This window comes from Amia ocellicauda, chromosome 14 (genome assembly GCF_036373705.1).
Source record: "Amia ocellicauda isolate fAmiCal2 chromosome 14, fAmiCal2.hap1, whole genome shotgun sequence".
NCBI lineage: Eukaryota > Metazoa > Chordata > Actinopteri > Amiiformes > Amiidae > Amia > Amia ocellicauda.
In genome coordinates, this window is record NC_089863.1 from 994,113 (window position 1) to 1,020,439 (window position 26,327).

The 26,327-nt window shown below is 44.8% G+C and overlaps 1 protein-coding gene and 2 long non-coding RNA genes across 4 annotated transcripts; 1 reads left to right on the forward strand and 2 right to left on the reverse strand.

The window, feature by feature from the left end:
* Positions 1-464: 464 nt before the first annotated feature.
* Positions 465-4,725, forward strand: LOC136768214 (lactose-binding lectin l-2-like). Of its 2 annotated transcripts, none has more exons than XM_066722293.1 (6): positions 465-590; positions 999-1,069; positions 3,102-3,223; positions 3,365-3,499; positions 4,014-4,122; positions 4,491-4,725. In XM_066722293.1, the coding sequence occupies exons 2-6, from the start codon at positions 1,009-1,011 to the stop codon at positions 4,562-4,564; spliced, it is 501 nt and encodes a 166-aa protein (XP_066578390.1). In that variant the 5' UTR covers positions 465-590; positions 999-1,008; the 3' UTR covers positions 4,565-4,725. The 2 variants fall into 2 exon arrangements, with proteins under 2 accessions (XP_066578390.1, XP_066578391.1); XM_066722294.1 differs by having other exon boundaries at positions 472-590; positions 1,002-1,069.
* Positions 4,726-10,962: 6,237 nt separating this feature from the next.
* On the reverse strand, positions 10,963-11,860 carry LOC136768217 (uncharacterized). Its single transcript, XR_010821955.1, has 3 exons — positions 11,613-11,860; positions 11,251-11,344; positions 10,963-11,005 (listed from the first exon to the last, which is right to left on the reverse strand). It is a non-coding gene; the product is annotated as an uncharacterized LOC136768217 (long non-coding RNA).
* A 3,773-nt stretch (positions 11,861-15,633) lies between these two features.
* LOC136768031 (uncharacterized) lies at positions 15,634-18,409 on the reverse strand. Its single transcript, XR_010821938.1, has 3 exons — positions 18,340-18,409; positions 16,346-16,434; positions 15,634-15,789 (listed from the first exon to the last, which is right to left on the reverse strand). It is a non-coding gene; the product is annotated as an uncharacterized LOC136768031 (long non-coding RNA).
* Between the last annotated feature and the right edge of the window lie 7,918 nt (positions 18,410-26,327).

Below are 26,327 nucleotides of genomic sequence, written 5' to 3' on the forward strand. Positions count from 1 at the left end.
TCTCAACCCAGCCTTAGTCACCCTCTCCAGGGCCTCCTGCAGTGCAGTGATGGCATCATCGAAGATGCTCACATGACCCTGCAGGTCATTCAGGCTGGGCAGTGTGTGGGGGGCACCCCGATGAGGACCCTCTCCATCAGACACTTGAACATCGCCAGTGCATTGCAGAAGCTGAAAGGCATGGCAGTGAACTGTCACTGGCCGCGCCCCATGGAGAAGGCCATCTTGGGTTTTGCCTCTGGGGTCAGAGTCACCTGCCAGTACCCCCTCCACAGATCCAGCAAAGATAACCACTTCCACCCTGCCACCAGATGAAGGGACTGGTTGGAATTAATTGGTGTAATGTTTAAGCAAAGATTGACATATTGACATAGGATGGAGTGATAAGGATGTTTATACTGTCTGTGTCAACATCACCAACCACAGCTCTGAGCCCCCTCTTGTCCCTGAACTGGATAAAAGAGCTGGGATCCAGCTCCACTCACCACTGACACCACTCACCACGCAAAGAGACAGAGACTCCCGCTGATTTACTGAAGACACTCGATACTTATCTCAGAGAGAGACAACCACTGACTCCCTGCCAACAGGTAAGAGAAGCACACCTGTCCTTCACCCCTGCATCCCTCTGCTGTCCTCTGACTGTAGATCTGAATGAGGACACAATGTGTTCCTGTGTGTCTGTGAAGCTGCATTATGTAAGTGTGTTTTCCCAGAGTGCTTCAGTCTGGGTCTGGGTGACTCATCTCGTTTTATTCATATTATTATTATACAGTGCAGTTCAAGGCATAAAACATTACAAATTCCAATGTACATATTACAGTGCAATTCAGTGCAATGTTAAGGGTTTGTGAGCTCCAGTCACTCTTCCTGTTTGGGGTTCAGCTGCATCTCAGATAATCCACAATGAGACTGAAACCTGAACAACTGCTGATTATAGCTGTGAGGAAAACACTGAGAAAAATGAAAGTCATTGCAGAGTGTCTGTGTTCCTCCAGAAGTGTTGCCATGGCCCTCCTCCAGATGTCTGCACTGCTCTGCACCGTCCTGGCGCTCAGTGTGGCTTCAGGTAGGAGCACTGCTGCTGCAGATTCATCTCTTCTCAATTACCATGGATTCAGTTTACTACTATTGTCTTTTGTAATTTATTTAGTTGGTTATAAAATTAAAATGTCTATGCAGCTTAACTGTGTCATGATTAATGGGTAAGTATATGTCCTTGTCCTCTGCTGACAGGGGGCAGTAGTCATGTAGCTTCTGCTCTACATGTGACAGCTGACCTCTAATGTAGTTTTCTATGGTCCACAGCTGCATTCTGTCTCCTGCAGTAACTTTCAGTGTAGACAGAAGTCTGAGGTCATTGAAGATGTAGATAAATATCATCATGCAGAACAACTGGCAAAACAATATTCTGCTCTGCTCCAAACTACTGAATTTACACTGCAGGAACACCCTGCGTCTTCAGCTCTCAGTTCTGTGCCTGGCATTGCAGTTCCCACAGTTTTCTTCTGCTCCATCTTTTCAGCCTCATAATTCTTCTGCAAATTTCTTCCCTTCTGTTTCACTTTCTACTCATCTTTGTTGCCTTCTTCTCCTGTCTTATACATGCCCTTCTGCCAAGGCATACTCCTTACTGTGCCTCAGGCCCCAGAACTCTGCTCATTGTTCTCTTATTCCCCTTTAACTCATTTTCTTTCTCTTTCTCTGTCCCTGCTGACATCCTACCCAGCACTGGCATTGCATGTCATCCTGTGCTGTCAGCTCCAGCTATTCTTACTGACACTTCTGCCCTCGGCGCCCAAGACGCGGCTCTTGCCACTGCAAGCATCCTACCTGTTGTCTCTCACTGCTTTTCGGCAGATGTCCCACATGGCTAGTTTAAGCCCCAATGACACTTTTCCTTTCTGTCACTGGCCCTAGCTTCTAGATCCTGCCTGCCAGCATCCTGGTGCAGCCTGGTTTCGTTATCTCCAGCTTTTCTTACAGACTCTACCGCCCATCGACACTCATGACTCGGCCCTTGCCGCTGCAAGCATCCTACCTGCGGTCCAAGCAGCCAGTGTATTTCTCAACGCCTTTCTGCTGGCATCTCTTGCAGCACAGTTCAGCCCCTGTGGCACTTCTTTCTTGCTGCCGGTACCAGCCTCTGCTCAAACTCCTGTTGCCAGGATGGCAGACCCAGCCCTTGCTCCAGCAAGTGTCCTACCCATTGCCCCAGCAGAAGGCTGCTTGTCCAGCTAAACTTCACCATTTCCAACTTCAGTTTTCTGTCCCTGCTAGGGCATAGCAAACATCCATGGGCCGCATACACTGTATAATATGGCACTATTGCACTCGGAACCAAATTAACTGGCTGCTAACCTGGTCTTTGCTGAATTCTGTCTAGGATTCAAATTAATGGAACCACTCCATGTTTATGCATCCATGCTTGAACAGTCTGTCCATTTGGGAGTCTATATATCGAGCATTTACCGCCATCTGTTTTGTGCCCTGGCTGCTGCTCATTGGAACTGGAACATTTATTCGGGCGCTTCAGACACTAACATCTACAGTCACCTGCACACACACTTCTCGGTCATCCACACATCCTATACCACTGAGCATTGCAACCTTTGTTACTTACAGTTACAGCCAAACAGTTATGGTCACCCAGCAATCATGTGTATAACAATCATCATGCTATAACTTTAACCGTGACTCTTCCTGACAAATTCTGAACATTTGCAGCCACCATGTTCACAACTGCTTAGCATGTGCACATCGCCTCCTAGCTTCCTCGTGCATCAGTAGCTCCTACAATTTGTGTTTTGGTTGCCTAGTGGGTCCAGTAAGGAAAGTTTTTCCCCCCTACAGGTTTTCAGTTGTGCACCAGTTTCTCTGCCACTGGTGTAGGCAAACAATTTTTTGGATCAAATGAGTTGGTAGCATAATTTCATAAAATGTCATTGTTGGTCTATGCAAAAACATCTCTAACGCACTCCTTCATGCCAAGCAGCATGAGTAATCACAGTGCATTGTACAATTTTTGGGGGGACGTTTAATCTACTAAAACACTCTCTGCACTACGTCTGACATGGTTCTGTGCTCCTGCTCCCCTGCAGCTTCTGTGATTGAGGTGGACAAGAGAGACTCGTGCCAGGGCTCCTGTGCTCATGGCTGGACCAGCTTCAAGAACCGCTGCTACCAATACTTCAGTGACCAGAAGGATTGGGCTGATGCTGAGGTAACTGTCTATCATCCAACCAGGGAAGTCACATGTGAAATGTAGCACTGTGTCCCAAAGCTTGTCCAGTGGGTGGGGGGTTCAGGAGATTCAACACTCTACTGATTTTACACTAATCTCTCTCTGTCTCTCTCTTTCCAGGGATTCTGTCTCAGTGTAGGAGGGAACCTGGCCTCAGTGCACAGTGAGGAGGAGCACACTTTCCTCAAGCAGCTGATCAAGAAGAGTGACAATGCAGAGAATCCCACCTGGATCGGGGGAACTGACTGCCAGAAGGTACAGCACCATGTTTACTGAGAGGAGCAGTGCACTGCCCCCTGCAGGCAACCTGAGTCACAGCCTGGGGCCTATTCTTCATACGTGGATAACCGGGTTAGCCATCTAAGTTTCAGGATAACTTGACAGAAACATTTTATTTTTTTGTTTTCTGAAGCAAGCTTAAAGTAAACTATGTTACCAGAGTAAAATGTCTAGCATCTCAAACCTGCTTCCGGGCAGGTTAACTTGAAGTTAGCTGGCTAAGAATCTGAATGTATTTAATTAATTTAATTAAATGACAGCTGACACACCCCCGAAATGATGGCGCGTTCCTATCACCAGTGGGAGAAATCTTCATAAGGCAAGATTTTCAGCAAGAAAGAATTCTTAGAGATCTCCAAGCTCGTTTAAATCAGACAGATGATTATTTATTTCAGTGTTACAGGTTCGGTTGGCAAGGGATGATTTATGAGAAATGAACATCACTAATCTGTGTCTCTCCTCCCTCTCTCCTCTGTGCTCGTCTGTGCAGGAGGGTGTGTGGCACTGGAGTGATGGGACCAAATGGGACTTCACCAAGTGGAATGGTGGAGAGCCCAACAACCTTAATATTGAAAACTGCCTGCATATGGACTTTCCAGGTAAGAATCTCCTCTGCGAAAGATTCAGATGCGAGCTTTATCTTGCTGCTCCTTCAGACTGTGTCCTGAAGAGCCCCAGAGCCACGGCCTCACTGTCCTGGCTGGGTACACTGTGCCATCCCTGCACACTTCTCTGCCCAATGAAGAATCCAGACAGGGCAGAAAGGTGTGCCCTACAAACTATTCAGAATCACACTTATATTAAATTAAAACAGTATGAATGCAATACCAATAACTTGGTAGTAACTGTGTTCTGTGAATTCTGTGTCACTGCAGTGGCTGTACAGACTGTTTCTACAGTGCTGTATTCAGTGTCGGGAGTCACAGCCAGCAATGCTCAGCTTAATCTGTCTCCTGTGCTCTTTCAGCTGGAATGACTGGAAACTGGAATGACATAGCATGTGGCAATCAATACGCATTCATCTGTGTCTTGAGAGCTTGAGGTGATGCCAGACCTCAGTGAGAGAAGGAGGGCAGCAGAGCATCGCTGGGAGGAGCTTTATCACTTTGCCTCACACCTGCAGTTCTAGGGAGTGCGAGTGCCCTGGCATGGGCCTCTCAACCACTGTAATTCTGTTTCTTCAATAAATACTTGCAGCATCACTAGTGAGTCATCTATCTGTGTTCAGGAGTGATGTGAGAAAGTGTGTTTGTGAGCGTGTGTCTGTATCACTCTGCAGATCCGTGCATGTGTGAATGTGTGAATGTGTGTGTGTGTGTGTCTGTTTGTCTGTGCGTGTGTGCGTGTGTGTGCGTGCGTGTGTATGTGTGTGTGTGTGCGTGCGTGTGTGTGTGTGTGTGTGAGTGCGTGCGTGCGTGTGTGTGAGTGTGTGAGTGCGTGTGTGTGAGTGCGTGTGTGTGTCTGTGCGTGCGTGTGTGTGGGTGCGTGTGTGTGAGTGCGTGTGTATGTGTGTGTGTGTGTCTGTGTGTGTGTGAGTGCGTGTGTATGTGTGTGTGTGTGTCTGTGCGTGCGTGTGTGTGAGTGCGTGCGTGCGTGTGTGTGTGTGTGCGTGTGTGCGTGTGTGCGTGTGTGCGTGTGTGCGTGCGTGTGTGCGTGTGTGTGTGTGTGTGTGTGTGACGAGAGCTCAATTTGTTATTATTAGTTGTGATGTACCGTCACATGGCTGAACTTTAACACAGGTCGATATAGATGTACATTTCTCAATTGTAAATACATTTTTAAATATCATAAATAAATACGAAGTACTTATACTGATATATATATATATATATATATATATATGATATTCTGATCCAGGTGCTGAGAGTAAGAAGGAGAAGGACTTGTAAATATTTGTAAATACTTGTATTGTTTATTGTCATGTTTAAGGTCAGGGCCCTGTTCCTCGTAGCTGGCTAACTAAGATAACGTATTGTAAAGAGCGCACAGTCGTTGTATGTGTGAATGACACTAGCCGGGTTTCTACTATGGCTCTTCTTGATGTTATTGATCAGCAATGTGGATCTGTGAAAGTCTATGCCCCAAAGGCCTGATGAATATGAGCTTAGTGTAGTGAGCGCTGAAGTGGTGGATGCTTTATTGTTTGGTCTACACTACAGGTCAAAAGTTTTAGCACACCTACATTTTTCCAGTTTTATTGAAATTTACCACAGTTTAATGTCTCAATGTACTCTGAAATTAAAGAATAGAACAAATAAACAATTGCAAATAAAAAAGGAATCGGTTTATATAACAAAATGTAACCCCTTAAGTTGACAGACCCCTCTGGTTCCCTTAAAAGGCACCAAATCCGTGTTCTTCTCTTTAATCCCATGTGTACTCTTCACTGTTGTGTTGTTTGCCAAGTGTTTGGTATCTTATGAAAGCTGAGACTCAGCTTTCTAATGATGTAAAGCATTCTCTGATGTGAAAAATGGGGTGGGTGGGGGACATTCTGAAATGGGGGGCTGGGGGGATACTTGGTCTGAGTAGGAATACACAATCTCAGAAAATATTGACAATCATGACATATTCTGGAACCAGACAGTCTACTGATCAAAACAAGACCATCCACGTTTTGGTAGAAGAAACACACACCCGTAGAGAGCTCAACATGTCAGGATGGAAAACTCTGTTTACAGTGAACTAATACATGATTTTACATAACTGGTAGCCAAGAGAATAAGCTTTCAAACGATGTGCGCATTGTAGGAATACAGTGTCACTTCTATGCACAGGAGCTGCGTCACACTGCCAAACAATGCTTAAGAGGGTGTAGTAACACAGTATATAACTCTGAAATGTACATTATTTATCGTTTTTGGAAACCTAAACTTTTTTTTAACCTCTGGCAGTTTACAGCTTACCTTTGTACCATTTCAGGTTATTTAACTGCTTAAATTTCAATAAAACCTGGAGAAATGGATGTATCTAAAACTTTTGACCGGTAGTGTAGACCAATGTCTGTCACCACTAATTGTTTTAGTTTCTATCGCAGCTGCAGGGTACTAAGCACAGCTTCCTATTTAAGAAAAAAAAAATTGTCACCCCACAAAAATAAATAAATACATGTTATGTCATTAAAAGATACAAATAATAATCAAATGAATCCATCCATCTTCAAAACCACTCATCCTGGTGAGGGTTGCAGGGAAGCCAGAGCTGATCTCAGCAGGCACAGTGTGCAAGGCAAGAATACACCCAGGACAGGATGCCAGTCCATCACAGGGCAACACACAGACAGACCAATTAACCTGCATGTCTTTGGACAGTGGGAGGAAACCAGAGTGCCTGAAGAAGACCCTCACAGACACAGGGAGAACATGCAAAGTCCACACAGACAGACCCCTGAGACGAGACTTGAACCCAGGACCCCAGAGGTGTGAGGTAGCAGCGTTAACCACCACAACACCGTGCCACCCATCAAATGAATCATATAAGCTTAATGACTACAGATATTGTAAGATGTCATTTTTAATATCAACTCACCTTAATCTGTGTTGAGTTGTATTGCCATTGAAGTTGTGAACTACAGTTCAACTAATCAGTCATAGGTGAGTCTGACTGCAGTGAAGACATGGGCAAACTGCAGTCATCTCAGCCTGTAGGACATCTCCAGTCCCAGATTAGTTTATATGATATTGTATAATATGGAAAGGCAGAGGGCAGGGTGTCTTTACCTGAGTTGACACTGAGGAACACAGGGACTAGTTTATCTCTGAAGGGTATTTTGCCATCTATTGCACACCAGTACCAGCCTTCGTCCTCGGCTCTGAGGTCCCTGACAGTGATGGTGAACTCTCTCATCTCTGATTGAAGTCCTGCCTCCAGTGTGTTGGGAATCGGTGCTCACAACCGGGCTGCAGTGTTTTTGTTTGGCTCCTTGACACCAGTACTTTGTGTGAGTCTCATAGTATGAAGAATAGGAGCAGCGGATCGTTGTCTCGCCAGATAGCTGTCCAGTGATGTTCCCAGGACCCTGAAGGTCTGGTGTGGAAATTGTAATTTGTAATGCATTTCAGCCGATAGAAGAAGACAATCCTTACCTGTTCTCAAGAACAGTATGATCATTTACTGGTGTATCTAACCACCTATGAGATTATTTATTCTGCTGATGGGATACTCAGTATTAAATAGCAGGACATTCATTTTTATTGATGGTATTTGAAGGTATAGAGACTCTGAATGAGCAATTATTCTCTATCAAGACAAGAGGATCATATTAAATGCACCAGTGAGTACAGTTTCGGTTTACCTCTGTTGATGTTGACGTGCACAGCAGCACCATCATCACTTGTCAGTATTTCTGGTCTTGCCATCCCACACCAGTACCAGCCTTCATCCTCCGGTCTCAGATCCCTCATAGTGATGAGAGCGTTCCCCTTGACTGATCCTCACTGAGGGAAACCCTGCTGTCTGTCACAGAGCCGCCAGTCTTCGCCAGTGTTGTACAAGCAGTGTGGTATGATCCTCTACACCAGTACTTCACATGCTGTCTGTAGGCTTCATCATATCCACACAGTACAGTCACTGTGCCGTGAACCCAACTGCTCACCTGCTCTGGACCCCATATTGACCCAGAATGGGCACCTGAGAGGCAAAGCACACAGATCACAAACCTCACCAAACGTTAGACAATGATAAACACAAACACCCTGATTATAGCTGAGGATCCATGAACACATTCCTGAATGAGACTCAGGTACATTATATTGTATAATATAATTGTATAATGTATGAGAAATTACACTCAGCAAATTGAAAGTGACAGATATAGTTGCACTTTCAGTTTGTAAAGTCACAAGTAAGTGTCCTGTTACTATTTGCTTCATAACCAGCTGTTCTGAAAACCAGCCGATTAATTTATTGTTCGTCAAGCACTTTGATGCAGCTGGATCTCCAGCCGGTACGAATGTGAGTCTCTAAGTGCCGTCTGTGCGACTGAATCACACTAGAGCTGTCAGAGCAGAAACCAGCTCAACTCCCCTGTGTGGAGACTGAAAGCCTGAGGTCGCCACCAAGCCGTGCTGTTGTCCTGTCCTCTGATACACAGTGTCCTGTGACGTGTGAAAGCCCATATTGAGAGTCCAGCGCAGTGAGACGCTGTCTTAACCTGACAGGATCGCCTTGATGATCAGGAGCTGCATCGCCGGTGGAGAGGAGAGATCTGCAGAGGCCGTTGTGTCCAGAGGCGAGTCTACAGTCTGAAGGGACCTAGGCAGAAAGCCCCATCTTCTCTTTCCATAACCCTTTTAACTGATGTTCATCACCATTATATTCCCAAAACCCCCATTAAATAATCAAATGTCAAAATGCATTGACACGATCAGTTTTATTTCCACATTGGTTAAGAGTACAAACATAAAATAAAATGTGTTAACATAGCAGACAAAACAGGACACTAAAATAATTGTAAAAAAAAAAAACTTAAAGCAAATGTAAGTAAAGCAAGTGCTAAGCAAAGTTATCAAACTATTGTATTAACTGCAGCTTTGCAAGGGTCAGGCTACTGAGACAGCAGATAACACTGGCTACATTAGCTACAGCCCTTAAAACACAACCCCCACTGCTAATGTACTTTTTGGGCTTTCTGTGAAAGGGGTGCTTGCAGGTCGTTGCAACAGTAGTTAGGAGGGGGAGGGAATCCAGGGGTTTAATTTAGACGGTACTGTCAATGCTGTGGATTCAATTTGGTTGCTTCTTGGGGGCCCCAGACAGTTGCCTGCCTGGCCTGTCCTGACGCGTCGCCTCTGCTGATGAGCCCCAGTGAGAGACATGTCGGGGGTGCTGTTCCTGTCCAGGGCTGCGCAGGGCTGCTGCTCTGTGTCTGTGGATCCTCTGCAGGCTCCTCCAGGCTGCGCTCATTCGGGCTGTTTCAATGGGATCAGCCTGAGGAGGTTAGAGTGCTGCTCTGCTGTGCTGATGGGACACAGGCCTCCCTCCTCACGTCCACAGCTGGGCTGCTGCGCAGCCGTCTCTGCCGCTCCCTTGCTTGCCCATTGACAAGCGTGCCTCCAATGTACTGGAGCCTGTCTCTTTCATCACAGACCAACCACAGGTCAGCGCTCCTTTAACCGTGTCCAGGGTTACAGAGCCCGTTTACTAAGCACTGAACAGCAGTATTTATTACAAACTGATTATTCACCCCAAACACAGGGATTCTGACACAACTGTCTGTCCGGTGACAGCGAGTGTCTAATCAGCCTCTAAACTAAACAAGTTTTGATCCCTGAGAAACTTCTCACGTCTCAAGAGGCAGCTGTGTGCAGTTCCTGAAGAGATCATTTCAGGACCTGTGAGTTTTACACAAACGTTTCAGTTCCACGCACAGCACAGTGCAGCGGATTCACTTCTGAAACCTGACAAGACTTTGAAGCACGGAGTGTCATGGTGTGTGTAGATCTGTCTTGAACTCGCCGTGCTGTGTGAGCGATGGCCGGGCCATGTGGACGAGGCATCGGACCCGCCCTCCCTCCCCGGTGTCGAATAGCCAGGCAGTTTGCTGCAAAGCTGGTGTTTGGTGAGGACGCAGGGATGAGAAGAGATGAATGCTGGGAAAGTAGGATTTTCTGTATTTAAGCATGGCGAGGGTGGGATTAGGGTTCAGACTCCTCTCCCAACATTTTTATTTACAGCTCCAAGTGTGTCGGGTCCAGATGTGGGTGCCCATCACTCTGTTGGCCTCTTCAGCACACTGTAGACAACTGAGGGATCGTCTGGTTCGGCCCTTCATGGGGAACAAATATCAATAAATACTTAATTAACAACCTGAAAATGAAAGGGCTTTGATATTAGTTTCATTCAGCGATGCATGCAGAGAGTGACATTTCATTATTAACTGTCCCCTAGATCTGAGCCTCAGTTGACAGTTACAGATGCGTCAGTGTCTTCCTCTTCGACAAGCTGCGATTCTTCCAGTGCAGATCCAGCGCTAGAGCAGACAGACGGGCCCTGATGGCGACAGAGAGAGCTGGAGACTTGCCTAGCTGTTGTCTTTGACTGGAAGAAAATGGTGGTGTAGTTGAGGTCGTCCCACCCCTGTGCTGGAGCGCTGGGGTCCTGTCCTCTCTGTGGGGTGTCTGATGGGCCCACAATGCTGTATATGGCCCCTGTAGCTTCCTGTGTAGAGGTGGACACAGGGACACAGTGAGTCACTGCTCTGCCACTCTGTGTCTCTGAAGAGTGGGGTCCTGTGCCCATGTGCTGCGGCTATAGTTTTCCTCCAGTGTCCTCAATGCCTGTAAGTCAGTTTAACTCACAATATGGATCTGCGACCTCAATATTAGTCAGTATGTAAATATATCACAGGACAGTAAAAGTTTACTGGTATATTAGCAGACTTCATATTCATATTAAATCTGTTGTTTAATTGTCAGTGTCTGTACCTTCACTGGAGTCCCTGTGTCTCTGTTGCTCTCCTCTGCAGATGGACCAGCCTTCCTCCTTTGGAGCAAACAAGACACACAGAGCAGAGTAAGTAAGTCTCTCTGTCAGCTCTTCTTTTTACACACCGTAAACCTCCCCTTTAATATGTCCTGACTGTAACAGTTCACAAGATGTCAAGAAACAACAAGACCAGCGTCCCTTCATCTCACAGTCCACGGCACTTTCTGAGACACACAGCTGTATTCTGTATTGGCAGTTCAGAAGATACAAACTCACACTCATGCAGAGCTGAACCCACTGACCTTCTGACACAGATGAGAATCACTGCAGTGACAATACAGACGCACAGCGCACTCCCCAGGACAGCTGCCAGCACTGTCTCCCACTCGGCTGGAGCTCAGAGTCAGAGTAAAAACAGCATCAAATGACATTTTCAGCAGAGGGACTGAACTGCTTGTGTTGATGCGAAAGACACATATTATTAGATTACTGACACTGACTTTAAATGCCTTAAAGTAATGAACACAGTAAACCAGCCTTCAGAGCAGTGTGTGTAATCCCTCAGGTTCTTAATTAACCAGTGAGTCGGGATTTTAACACAGACTGATCTGACAGTTTCCACTGAATGCCACGCTCATGTCTCTGTGTGTAATACGCACTGTACCTGTTATAGTGAGAGGCACAGCTGTGGAGTTGTGCGCTCCATGTTTATTCTGTGCTTCACAGTAGTACTGCCCACTGTCTCCAGAGCTAAAATTAGAAATGTTCAAACTCTGCCCTGATCCTTTCTCCCAGACAGCCGCTCCACTGCTCTGAAACCAGGAGTATCTCTGCACTGGTGGGTTTGCATTGCTGCTGCAGGTCAGGGTGACAGGACTGCCTTCCACTATTTCACCAGAGGGGCTGACGGACACTGAGGTGTTCTTTGGGGCGTCTGGAAGAGAGAGCAGTCTGTGATCATTCAGGGTTTGACTGAACAGAGTGTCCTGGCAGTGAAGCCCCATAGTGCTCAGGAGCTCAGAGAGAAGGATGACGGTCCTGGAGGTCCTGGGTTTGAGTCCCAGCTGGATAACTGGACACTGAGTGACCCCAGGGAGGTCACTGACCCCTCTGACCTTCAGTGATATCAGATGAGAAGAAAATATACTCACACTGTACGTCCACAGTCACAGCTGTAGATGTGTGGTTTCCAATCCTGTTCTGTGCTTCACAGTAGTACTGCCCACTGTCTCCAGAGCTGATATTAGCAAAGAATAAACTCTGTTTTCTCTCCAGCATATCACTGCTCTTAAACCAGGAGTATCTCTGCACTGGTGGGTTTGCATTGCTGTGGCAGGTCAGGGTGACAGGACTGCCTTCCACTATTTCACCAGAGGGGCTGACGGACACCGAGGTGCTCTTTGGGGCGTCTGGAAGAAAAAGCGATCGACTGTTCAGTTTTTTTTCACTTTCTTAGCAGTGGATAAATATTAAACATATAAAACATAAGCTTTTAAGCGCTTCACTGATGGGAGAATGTGCCCCACTACTAAATGCACCATTTGTCTTTGACCGAAATCAATTATTATGTATGGGGAATTTAGATGCACTGTTTTTAACTTATCAATTGTGATGCGTGTGCACGTTTGTCCTGAAAACTCATGTGAATCAGGTTTGTGGCCAATAAAACACGGCCCCAGAGAAGGACATGGCCAATAGCAAATATTCAAGTAAATGATACAGAAATTATGAAAACACTGGAAATAAATCCCATTTCAACATGTAAACCCACATTTCACATGTAAATGCTTCAGAAATAATCGTATATATGTTTAAATACCCGCATTATAAAAGTTTCAGTTAACTGGTCCAGAGCTGGATGTCCGGGTACCCGAATGTGCCTTGAGCCAGAGACAGCAGATCTGCCCAAAGGGGAAGCTGCCACGAAACACAGTCTGCGGGGCCACCTGGTCGCAACCAGGAGCACTGTCACTCACTCTCGCCGGATCTTCTCCAGGACCACTGGGAGAGGGGGGATCGGTGGGAATGCATAGAGAAGATGGTGCAGCCACTTGTGGGCTAATGTGTCAATCACTAGGGTTCGGGAGTGGTCTCGGACAGAGAACCAAGATGAGACACTCTGAGGGCTGGGTTTGGAAACTCCCCCACAAACAGAGCTCTTTACAGCACGCCTGAGTGACCCTCACACAGCTTGCACGATCACGGTGCAGGTGCATTCACTTAATACAGGTCGCTGGAAGCCTTCTGGGATGCGGCACGAGCGGCGGAGGGGGCGCTCTCTGCTTAGCGCGTGCCTTAGCACTGCCCCTACCAGGAGGAGCACGATGACCCTGGGCTGGCGGGGGGCGCATGGTGATCTGGTGTCGGAAGTGCGGTGCCCTCTGCCCCTGGATGCCTGGGTGCGAGCCAGAACTGGAGGCGCGGCAAGAGGGTATGCCTCTGCCAGCTGCCTGGTCTATGTCCCTCTGCTGGATAGAGCGGTTTAACATCTCCTCGACTGACAGCCTGAAGATGAAGCCTGGGGAGATGGTGGCATCCATGAGGCAAGTGCGGTCTGCCTTTGGCACTTGTCACTTCTGGGAGATCAAAACAACAACAAGGCTGCCAGGGAGCACCTGCACCGTCTGCGCCACTGCCTGGAGATTCAGGATTTCAACAACCTGGTCTACCCGGTGAATGCCTCCAGTGTGGCATCACATGCTCTTCTCCAAGCACTGTGGCCCCTGTGGCGGTGTCTCGGAGACGGCACAGAGAGAGAGAGAGTGCACTGGCGGAGGCGAGGGCGAAGAAGAGGGGGACCGGGGGCACCGCGTGCCTAAAATACAGAGGGTACCGATGCACCGAAGGCACTGAAGGCATGGGGCCACCCTGAGGTGTGCCGAGTAGCGGAACAGCAAGCACCTCGGGGGGGTGAGCACCGTGGGCACCTAACACTGAAAGCGCCGAAGTACAAACAGCGCAGAGTCACACGGAGCGCGATAACTACCACCAGAGCGCCGCGCTGTCTCAGTGTGGAGGTGGCGGGTGCTATAGGTACTGCCGCACCCATGGACAGGGCAGCGACTCTGATGTGAAACGCAATCAATCCCAGGAAGCTGAGAGACCGATCTCCCACAGCTGCGGCCACGGACTGTGGCATGAAAGTAGCTGGCAGAGAAGCCCCTCAAGCGGGCAAGATCTCTCACGGCAGACCGCCGCTCTGATGTAAACAACATGTTTTCAATAAGCTTCCATGGGAAACTAAATAACCCCTCCCCTTTGGGCAATGATTTTGATTTGAAAGATAACAATGTAAACCCAGGGAGGGAAGAGGGTCACTTCCTCTTTGACTGGAACTTATTGTCTCAACTCCAACTATGAAACTGAGATGCTGTTGGGGGCATCAGTCAACCCTCTTTCTTGTAACAGCTGCCAAGCAGAGTCAGTGATGTCATGATGTCCTTAAAACTTAAAAAAAGAAAATAACATTCAAAGGAGCAGATTTTACCTTTAAGGCAGATCAAGTGCAGAGTAAACCTGGATGAGAATTGGAGTAAATCATTTAAATGAATCTGACATTGTGCACAGGCTGTAACTGAAGGTACTCACAGTGGACGTCCACAGTGAACCCTTGAGATCGGGTCGCTCTATACTCTCTTACAGCACAGGAGTAGTTTCCAGAGTCTCTATAGGAAACAGGATTCAAGCGCAGTGTGTTGTTGGGTGTCTGTGTGAGAGAGACGGACCGGCCATTCTTAATCCAGGTGATCTGTGTCTGTGTGGAAGAGCAGCTCCCTGTGTCACAGGTCAGGGTCACAGCGTCTCCTTCTCTCACTGTCCCATTCGCCCCTGATGGGCTCATCTTCACCTGCAGCTCTGATGGGAATTAAAGGGTTCAGGATGACCAGTCAATATGAGATTAAACACCTTTGCTTATTTCTGAGAATCCCCAATAATTAATTCATATGATTGTCATTTTACAAACATTTTAATTCTGGGAAGAAAATTAATAAAAATATAAATGTGAACATGAGTCTTTCAATTCTAATCATTCTCAAATGATAAGGGGACCCTTGTTGTGTGGCATGATGCCATGGCATTGTAGTGTTCTACAACATTATTATCAACTTAATATACATTTCATTTCCATAGTGTTTGTGTGTATCAATATAATATATATATTTAGATATTTACATTTTATATATAGATTAGCCTCGTTTTGTGTGCGTGTGTGAAAATAGCTCGTAGCAGGAGACTCGAGATCCTGAGGTAAGTTTTTTTTTTTTATGTGATTAATGTTATCCGTACATCTTAATAAAAGAGATTTGTCAGGGTTCAAATATTTTATCATCCAAATTCACTTTAATTGAAATTTATAAGTGTACCTTACGCTACACAGGATTGAGCTCACACTGGCCGTGGCTTCTTGCTGAATCTACACTTCAGACACCAGACTCTTGATTAATTAAAACAATCCCAGATCTTACCAGAGACAGAGAGAGTCACTCCAGGCACACCAGTCCATTTACCTCCAGGATGATTGGTCTCATATCTGAATCTATATGTCCCTCTGTCAGCTGTTCTTATGTCCTTTATCTTCAAAGTGCAGTTCTTCTGTTTATTCCCCAGGTACTCTGCTCTGTGTGGGTATTCAGGGCTGATTGAACTCCCTCCACTGTGATACACATATGAGGCGATAAGACAGTCACCATTATTGTGACACCACATCACTGTCTGCACTTCATATTTATAATCATGATCATTAGGATAGTCATATGAACAGGGCAGGACCACAGAGGAGCCTCTCACAGCACAGATCTTGTCAGGTTGATACCACACAGCCCAGCTCCCACCGAGGACACCTGCAGAAACAGCAGCTCAGTGGTCAGTGTTGACAGTGAAGAGTCCAGCAGAGCTCAGAGTCATGACAGCCTGACAGGACACAGACAAACCCCAGACACACCGTGCATTGTTAGGAGACAAACTCAATGATTTGATATATATTGTGACAGTGTGTGGGGTTGATCCAGCACTGCCGGGGCTCTCAGGGTCTCCTCCTGCCTCCCAGTACAGGATAGATTTGCTTATTTAGTTGAGATGCTATGATAGTTGTTTGTCTAAGTCAGCGACTGGGTGTTTCAATAAAATAGTTTTTCTCTGCGGAAATTATTTGTCTTGAACATTTTGATGTTAATCATTGTCCACCAATTGCAATTTACACTCTTAATATTTATCCATTCAGTCTTCACAATGTTGTCACTATATTACTTTAGTTTGCACTGTTGATCGGTTGTGATATATACAGACACATTTAACACAGAAGATATCTGTGATGTGATGAGATGTGAGAAACAGTTCAAACAGACGGTGTGCTCTCTAGTGCGCTGTGCGACACAGTGAGACAGAAGGCAGTGGTACCAGGCAGGAGGAGCAGAGTGGCCCCCAGTGAGCGCAGTGTCTCTTCCACACCCATCGCTGCAGCGTCAGTCCTGTCCTTCTCTCTCGCACTGCAGACACAGGACACAAGAGCTGTAGACACAGTGCAAACGCTCCTGAAATCCTTCCCCAACCCCAACTGTGTTTATTACAAATCATATTTTTATCCCAAGTCTATGTATTTCAGTAAATAAAATGATCCCTCACCCTTTTCAACTACAGTATATAATTTAGTGAAAGGCTGTTAAATGCGTACACGTAATTCAGTAATTTTGTTGACCTTTTGTCAAGTTATCAAATCTATGTTTAAACCCACTAATAAATCCTGAATAACAAAAATAAAAACAAAACAGTTCTATATACGATTTATCGCTTCTTGAACTACTATTGCATTTATGACTAATCAACATTTAATTAAATAATTAGTGAAACATATAGATTATAATTCAAATTTGCAATCAAACCTGTACCATGTGAAGATGAATGTGTCTCTGATCACATCATTCAAATGTGAGGAAACACTCATATCTCCACACAAACATGTCTGTCTACTTTTGTAGCAAATACACCCTCTTGATACCACCAGCGCTGCCGCCCCTCTGATGCCACAGCTTGAAGTTACATGGCGGTTTTGGGGTTTTCTTTAAATACATATACTGATAGATGACTTTTCATTAATTAAGAAGAAACGTACAATGTTATACACAGCAATATTATTTTATACTTCCACTCATTGATAACACCTGTGAAATCACTGTGACTGTGATCACTGTATTAATAGTCACATGGTGCTACGAGTCCAGTCTGTACTGCAGGAAGACAGACAAGAGAAACAGGCTGAGGACTCGACTGTCGTGTTGAACTACAGGCAGTGTTTCATCGCTCTCAGTAGCCCAAAATGAAAAACACAACTTTCTAATTATAAATATTGGCTGTATTCAATGTGTCCACTAGCCCAGGTATTACTGCTGCTTCTGTCAATGCTATGAGCTGTTACTGTCAATGGAGCAAGAACCGAACCCACTTGGTGAATATGAATATGCTCTGGAAGATTGATATTAACAGTAGAATACAATTTAAAACCCACAGAAGAAAACACCCAACACCATTCTAGTGGACCATTCTGTAACAGAGAGAATAAGACTGCAGGACATTCAGAAATGTGTATTACAGCAAAACTGTGTAATTCATCTAAATACTAATATCTAGAACTTTCTCATATGCAGCACTACCCCAGGACACATATACAGCACGTCTCATTATTTGTAGAAACATGTTGATAATAACTACACACTCCTATTAAAAACATTTTCTATATAATAGAAGTCTGTGCTCATATAACACAATTGGCCCCTTCTTGTATATTTAAAATACAGAGGATGTACACACCCCAAGAACAAGCAGGAACTAAAGACACTGCAGTGCAGGCCTGGCAGAGCATCACCAGGGAAGAAACCCAGCATCTGGTGACATCTATGGGTTCAGACTTCAGGCAGTCATTGACTGCAAAGGATGTGCAACCAAGTATTGAAACTCACAATTTAATTCATGATTATGTTAGTTTGTCCAAATACTTTTGAGCCCCTAAAACTGGGGGAACCACATATAAAAATGGGTGTAATTCCTACACCGTTCACCAAATTTGGATGTAACTACCCTCAAATGAAATGAAAGTCAAGTCATATTAAATGAAAGTCTACACTTATTGTTTCCTTTCAAATCCATTGTGGTGGAGTACAGAGCCAAAATGAGGACAACTGTGTCACTGTCCAAATATTTAAGGACCTCACTGTATGAACTGAAGGAAGCCGCCCACAAGCACAAGCAGTGCAATCTGAGGGAGATGGAAATATCCTGCTCTATCCTTGCTCTTGCTATTGTACTGATTTGTATTTTAATTACTGCAGATCTGAGGCTGTGCTGAGATCAATGCACAGCTCTGTGCTGCTGTATGGTGTCAGTGCTGTATTACTCACAGTGGCTCCGGGTCCCTTGGGTTGCTCAGTGTCCAGTGTAGAGAGCTCCTCACACACAGGCTGTGCTCTGCGCTCTGACTGAGTGCAGTGACACTGCTTACATTTTCCCACCACAAAAAACGTATCTTTATATAGCATTTAATGTAATTTGCCATCTTTAAAAGGCAGAGCACAGAACAGGAAATTGCAGTTCACACATATCTGAGCACTGAGAGTGTTATTTTTATGCTAAAGTACATACCGTCTAAAATGCAACAGAATAAGAAATTGCAGTGAAAATATGTTTTACAGACGCATAGAAGAGCACAAAGGACATTAATCAAATGCATCGACCAGCTTCGCACCAAACTGTCATTTCTACACGGGGACAATTGCTCCCCAAAATATTGAACCTCATGTCAGATCAACGTTGTTTCAGACAAGTGTAAGGAATGCAGAGTTAGACAGACGTGCTTTTGTGAAGCCTCGACTCCACTCTGAACACTAGCTAACATTGGTACATGAATTATAGAGATGTACATTTAATTTAATAATCAAACACTTGATCAAGATCAACAATAGTTAATTTGGTAAAGTAAAAACACATTGCTAATGTGTTGTGCTCTTTGAGTTGCACACCTGGATATGTGGTGCCAGAATATTATAATATAAAGTGGCCTTACCTGAAACTTACCAAAAGTCGGATAGGAACGAAAACTGCAGTGTGGATGGTTCCCATTAAACAGTTAGAAGATGCTGTTGGTCTTCTCTCATTTGATTGGGTGCTGGTGTCTTATTAATCCAAGGATCATCTTCAATAATGTGGCTGTTTGCCTTGTTCACGCTGCCCAACCTGCTGTGTAAAGTAAAGTAAATTTTAGCATTCTAAAATGCTTCTCCTCTTAAATGCCCAGGCGTTTGCACTACATGATGCCGGAGAAACAACAAAAGATTGAAGATAGATCGAAGCTGTCTAAGGCATATGAGACAAGGTCATTGGCCTCCATATCGTCAAAGGGGTCCAAAGATTCATCAGCAATTGCTGCAGTCAAAGCTCGTGCCAAGCTAGAGGCTGCCCGCACCCGAGCTGACTTCTTTAGTCCACGAGCTGAGACCTGAGACACCTGTCAGACTTCATCGTACTACCCTGTACAACAATACAAGAGCTTCGCACATGAAAAGTGAAGACGGCATTATGGCACAGCAGCCTGTGAAGCAAACGCCATGCCAGACGACAGGGCTGAGATACCAACCCCATATTTTGCACATTTTCACACCCACCTGAAGTCCATAGCCCATCACATTCTTGCTCTGGATCCTGAAGCCCAGATTCTACTCTTGCTGGGTCGTGACATCATCCAAGTCCATAAAGTGCGAGAGCAACGCAATGGTGTTCATGACACCCTCAACGCTCAGCGGCTTGACCTAGGATGGGTCTTAGCAGGAGATGTCTGCTTAGGCACAGCTCACAAGCCTGCAATCGTCAGCTCTTACTGCACCAATATACTTGACATCAGACGTCCTTCCCTCCTCAGTCCATGTCCTAACCAGGTCCATGCCAAAAAGAACCTAACCTTGGCAAGCACCATCTTCGAGAGATCCAAGGACGATGAGAAAGTCAGACTCTCCATCGAAGACGGGCTTCCTTGGAGTTCATGGATAAAGAGAGGTTCATGGACGACACCAACAGTTGGGTGGCACTGCTTCCTTTCAGAACGCCATGCCAGAGACTCCCTAGCAATCATCAACGCCAGGCCTCTCACTCCCATCTCCACGGACCTAGATTCACCTTCTTGTCTGACACCTTTTGGGTCAGATGGAGGCGGGAATACCTCACAACACTACAAGGCTGCAGCAATCGCAAGACAAACATCAGAACATCAACAGTGGAGAGCTGGTTCTTGAAGTTGCTCGAATCAGCCGCAACGAATGGCCCATGCCTCTTGTCTCCAAGACATTTCCCAGTAGTGATCGAAAGGTCAGGAAGATCAGGAAGATTGAGCTCAGGATCACCAAACATTGAAGTTTTCACAGTTTAATGTCTCAATGTACTCTGAAATTAAAGCATAGAACAAATAAACAATTGGAGATAAAAAATAAATCTTAAATATTCTGGAACCAGACAGTCTACTGATCAAAACAAGACCATCCATGTTTTGGTAGAAGAAACTGTGACATCCTCTAGGACCAAAGGAAAGGATCCAAGTGCAGGCTTTTAGAGTTGAAGCAGATAATCCAAAAAGGGCAAAACGAGAGAGCATAAACAGGGACAGTCCAGGTCAAACAATCAAGCAAACAGGCTAGTAGGGAGATCCGAAAGGGGTAAACGAGAGAAGGAAACAAGAGGTCAAAAATACACAGGAAGGCAATCAAGAAACAAGGCTTAGAAATGATCCAGGAGAGAATGCAAGACTTCGCGATTAATCTAGGAAACAGAGGGGTTTAAGTACTGTGAAGGAGAGAGGGATTGAACAAGGTGAATGAAGGATTGACCAATGATAGGAGAGGAGGACAGAACAGGTACACCTGGTAGGGAAGAATGTGGAAAGACTGGTTTGACTGGATAAAGGAAAGGAGAAGCACTAAACTAGTATTCGGGAGAGGGAGACCTCTGGTGGTGAACTAAGGTAGAAACAGGGGAGACCGTGACAGTACCCCCCTCCCCAGAATCGGCCTCGGCCGGACTAGGGTGGCGAAGACAATGGCGAGGACGGCCACGAGGCCGAGGAGCAGGAGCAGTGGGATGAGCCCTGTGAAAGTCCGCAATGAGAGACGGATCCAGGATATCTAAGGCAAAAACCCAAGAGCGTTCTTCAGGACCATACCCCTCCCAGTCGACCAAGAACTGCAGGGGTCCTCTGTGGCGACGAGACCGTAACAGGGTCCTGAATGCATATGCCGGACCGTCGTCGAGATCCAAGGGAGGAGGAGGCGGCGGAATAGAAGAAGAAGAGACCTGAGGAGAATCAGAAGGAGAGGAGGGATCGGGGCAAACAGGTTTTAACAGAGAAACATGAAATGTTGATGCTATTTTGTAGTGAGGAGGTAACTGGAGACGATAGGTGACTGGATTAATTTATCGGAGGATAGGAAAGGGACCGATGAAGCGAGGACTCAATTTCTTGGATGGGAGTTTAAGTTTAATATCTCTAGTTGATAACCAAACCAACTGTCCTGGATGATATTGCGGAGCAGGTTGTCGATGACGGTCTGCCAAGGTCTTTTGACGGCGGATAGCTCTATGGAGACGGACATGTGTTGCATTCCAGACATCTGCACTGTGATGGAACCAATCATCGACTGCTGGGATTTCGGTGGATTCCTCATTCCAAGGAAACGGAGGCGGTTGGTATCCTAAGACACACTGAAAGGGGGTGAGGCCTGTAGAAGTACTGTTTAGGGAATTGTGGGCATACTCTGCCCATGGCAAAAAACAACTCCAATCATCTTGGGAAGTATTGCAGTAGGATCAAAGAAAGTGTATGATCTCCTGGTTTAGACGTTCTGTTTATCCATTAGATTGTGGATGATAACCGGAGGTGAGACTGACCTTAATATTTAGAGCCTTGAAGAATGCAGACCAGATGCGGGATGTGAATTGGGGACCTCGGTCAGACACAATGTCTTCGGGAATCCCATAAATGCGAAACACATGATGGAACAGGATCTCTGCAGTTTCAAGAGCAGTGGGAAGCTTCTGTAAGGGTACAAGCCGACATGAATTGGAAGAGGTTCCAAGAGACCAGAGAGGGGATGTCGTGAAGACTTAGACTGGGCACAGATGGAGCAAGCGTTGACAAACTGGGTAGCATCTTGTACCAGAGTGGGCCACCAGAATTTCTGTCTTATCAAGGTAATGGTACGATGAATCCCTGGATGTCCAGAAGTAGGGTTAGAATGAATCCATTGAAGGAGTGTGTGACGCTTGGATGAAGGTACATAGATCTTATTAGAAGGACATGTGGAAGGGGCAGGATTAGAGGAAAGTTCCCTTTGAAGTTGATCCAAGAAATTCCGGTAGATACAGGTAGAAGGTAGAATGGGATCATCAGACAGAGGTTCATGATTGTGTGGTTTGTCTGAAACTCTGTGAGAGTTACTGAATGTGAAATATGCTCCACTGACTGATCTCCCTCCCCACTCGTTGTATTAATGTGTTTCTTTTAAGGGGAAGTTAGAGCATGTAATTAAAAATGGATTTCCTCATGTGCTGGCCATCCATTGGCTGACTGCTGCAGGCCAGTCCAGCAGTGCAATGACTTGTCCCATCTTATTTTACAGGACATCCTGAAGAGCAGATCAGAACACATTGGTAGCGGGTGCTACTGATTGGTCCTGATGACTTCCTGAAGCACTAAACACATACAGGTGTAGATCATTTTGCAGAATTTAAAAGAGCACGGAAGGTACTCTCTATTGAACCTGAGCACGATTGCCGTGTGTTAGTGAGAGCGGCCCAGTGTGATATTTTAATTGTTGAATGTTGATTTTTAACTTTGATTTTGTACTTGTAGGGCAAGCAGTAGAGGACTGAATGAGGACTCACCTGAGGTGACCCTGTTCAAAGGTATGTGTGGGGCAAACTGCATACATTTACATTTTATATATATGTGTGTGTGTGTTTTAGATTAATTGTCACCAGCAGTGTGCCTGAGGTATTGTGACTTTGTTTTACTTGTTTTTTAAAGTGATAACCAGATTGATAGTGGAGACACTTTTTAACTCTTGTTGTTGTTTCCTTCGTATAGGAAGAATAGCACCTCCACTGTTTTTCTGATCTCATAGTTTTACTATTGTTTTGACTGGTTTTATATTTGCATACTTTTGATAGTTTTTATTACAAATGTCTCTAATTATATTTGTCTGGAGGCAGTTGAACTCCAGTCACTGTGATGAGGATAGGGTCTCAGTGTTTTCTTGTTGTTGTTTGTGGTTTGAGCATGATTAGTATAAGTAGAAAGGTTTTACTTTCAATGCACATTTGATGGTTGTGGTAATCTGTTTGTCTTTCTAACATAACAGAATGTGTGAGGTTGGATTAACACTGACTCCAGATCCCATGGGCATTGGTAACACCTTAAAGGGGACAATGGCATCTGATATTAGATGGCAGGAAATACTGGGGTCCGGGATCAAGGGTCAGAGGTATAAATGGGGTGCCCCGGTTCCTGCGAGGCAGTTAAGTGTAGAGTAGGTTCAGGTTACTGAGTGACTGATAGAGCACAATGGTATAGTATATCACACTTATAACACAATAAGAGCAACATGTATCACAATTCAGAGAGAGATCAGTTAAATTCATGTATGAATGGTACTTATAGGCTTACCTTATAGGGGGAGCTATAACATAACAAGTCGTATTCATATAGTACATGTAATTAAATAGCATTATAATAGCATTATTAATCAATGGCATGGCACATTATGATAATAGATTGATGTCGGCATGTAAATGTCATGTTTTAATACCTGTTATAATGTATTTTATTAAATATAGCAACAAATATAATATTTTTAAAATTTATAATATAACAATGAATATAATGAATAAGATGTGAATAGATTGTTCATAGTTGTTAATAATCCCTGTGCTCAGACTCTGCTCTGCTCACTGGCTGCCCCACAGAGCTGTGCTCAGCTATAGCCTATGAAATGGATTGCAGTTTGGCTGGATTAGCTGACTTCTCACAATGAAGGAGGGGTTCTCACTTCTCTTTTCAGAAGTCTGTATTTCCCAGGCAATAAAGTGTAAAATATTGTCTGCAAAATGAACCCCAAAACAACCTGCACCCAGCCGAGAGTCAACGCAGGCCCCAGTCACCCCTGGGGTCCGTTCTTCATAAGTGGTTTAACAAATCCAGGCTAAATTGATTTATCCCGGCTTAAGATAACACGCTAACTGATATCCGGGATATTCAATTCTTCAAACCCTTATCTCAGATGTAATTAACTCTTTAGCTTAAACCAGACTTAGCTCATCGAGGATAAATGCGCGTTCCACGTTATGGAAGGGCTCTTGAAAAATAGATATTAGTCAGTGAGTCAAACTGGTCTAAAAGGCAGTAATATAAGAACTAGACTTAATCTGTATCTGTGAAAATGCTCAGTTACATTCCAAAATACACACTTGCTTGCAACATACCATGGCAGATGAAGAGTAGTCCTCTTCACCGCTGGGATCGGGTATGTCATCGTCCTCTTCACCGCTGGGATCGGGTATGTCCTCGTCCTCTTCACCGCTGGGATCGGGTATGTCATCGTCCTCTTCACCGCTGGGATCGGGTATGTCATCGTCCTCTTCACCGCTGGGATCGGGTATGTCATCGTCCTCTTCACCGCTGGGATCGGGTATGTCATCGTCCTCTTCACCGCTGGGATCGGGTATGTCATCGTCCTCTTCACCGCTGGGATCGGGTATGTCATCGTCCTCTTCACCGCTGGGATCGGGTATGTCATAGTTGGAGACATCAACTCGATGAACCTGTTCCTTTAAAATTATTTATGATGAACTAATGGACCTATCTTGTTTATCTTGTTAACTAACGTGTTATTTCTTTTTACAGACAACTACAAATAGCTTTGTGAGAAACAGGAGCATTTCATTAAAGGAGAAGACATCTGGACCAATGAACCTCACCTTAAAAGGAAAGTAAAGCTCAAGAAAACGTTTGATGGAGAAGAAGACCGACCAGCAAAAGTCAAAAAGGTATCATTCAAAAGAGTTCAATCTACCAGCAATGTAATATGTGAATGTGTTTAAATAAATCAGTACTAGTCCAATTGTTAGCCATTGACCAATTAAATCCAGTGGTTTTATGAGTTATTTTTTTATTTACAATAATATCATTATTTTATTTTGTTTTTAAAGCGCAATAAGGAACGCTGCCCTGAGAAGGAGGCCGCAAACAAAATGATAGAAAGTTTAAAAGAAGAGTTGATGGTTAAAATGAAAAGCACTTCTGATCAGCAAGTAAGCATTATGTTATTACCTTTTTGAAATTAGAAAATTAGGCAGCAAATATGCAATTGTATTCTGTTAAGTGAGTTATATGGATAGATTGTATGCAGGCTACATTATGAATATTTTAGTGGAGTTGCTTGGTGTGTGAGTTGAAACTACCGTACTGTACACTTGATTTGTGTTGTAGCCTTCTGAATCAGAGGAAGATGAGGCCTCCAGAAGGAAGTAAAGTCAGGAGGTAAAAAGGCTTAAAGAGGAAAATGAAAGGCTGAAGGAATGACTTGTCAGTAATAGTGATGAAATCCTCAGTGTCCTCAAAGGTAATTTCTCCAGGAAAGGAACGTTTCATAATGTAAAACTGCAGTGTGCCCAGACATCACAGTTGTGTGCCTTCATGCCCATGTTAAAATATCATAAGGCTGCTTCTAATTATACATGTGATTTTCATGGTCATTGCATGATAAATATAATTCTTATCCTTCTTCTTCACCTTTACTTTTTTTATAAAGACTTTCCATCAATTGTGAGTTCCTTGAAAGCAATGCTGGAGCGACGTCCATCGTCATGGTCCACCCCACCATGCAGTGCATCAGATAATCCTTGTCCATCTCTGTGTTTGAGTGTTATGCCAGGGAATGTTATTGATGAGGTACGTTTCTAATACACAGGATGCTGTGCTATCAACTAAAAGCTGCTATAGCAGATAAACATACCTGTATGAGGGGTGCTACAGTATATAAACACAATCTTTTGTTTGTTATTACTGTCATTTAAGGTGTTGTTTAATGATGTATACTAATGAAGAATTGTATTGTTCTGAAGAACTCACCAGCGCTGAACTGGTGCTGAGTAAGACAGCTTCCAAAGTGTAAGAAATACCTGGTTTTAAAAACAATTGCAAACCGCCAGTGCTACGACACATGCCTTCAGATTTTTTAATGTTTTATTGTCGCTGCACTGAAGGTGCATTTCTTATGCTTTGGATACTGTTCCACTACCATTAGGAACGGCTGTGGAGGAATTTAGTGCTGGTGAGTTCTTCAGAATG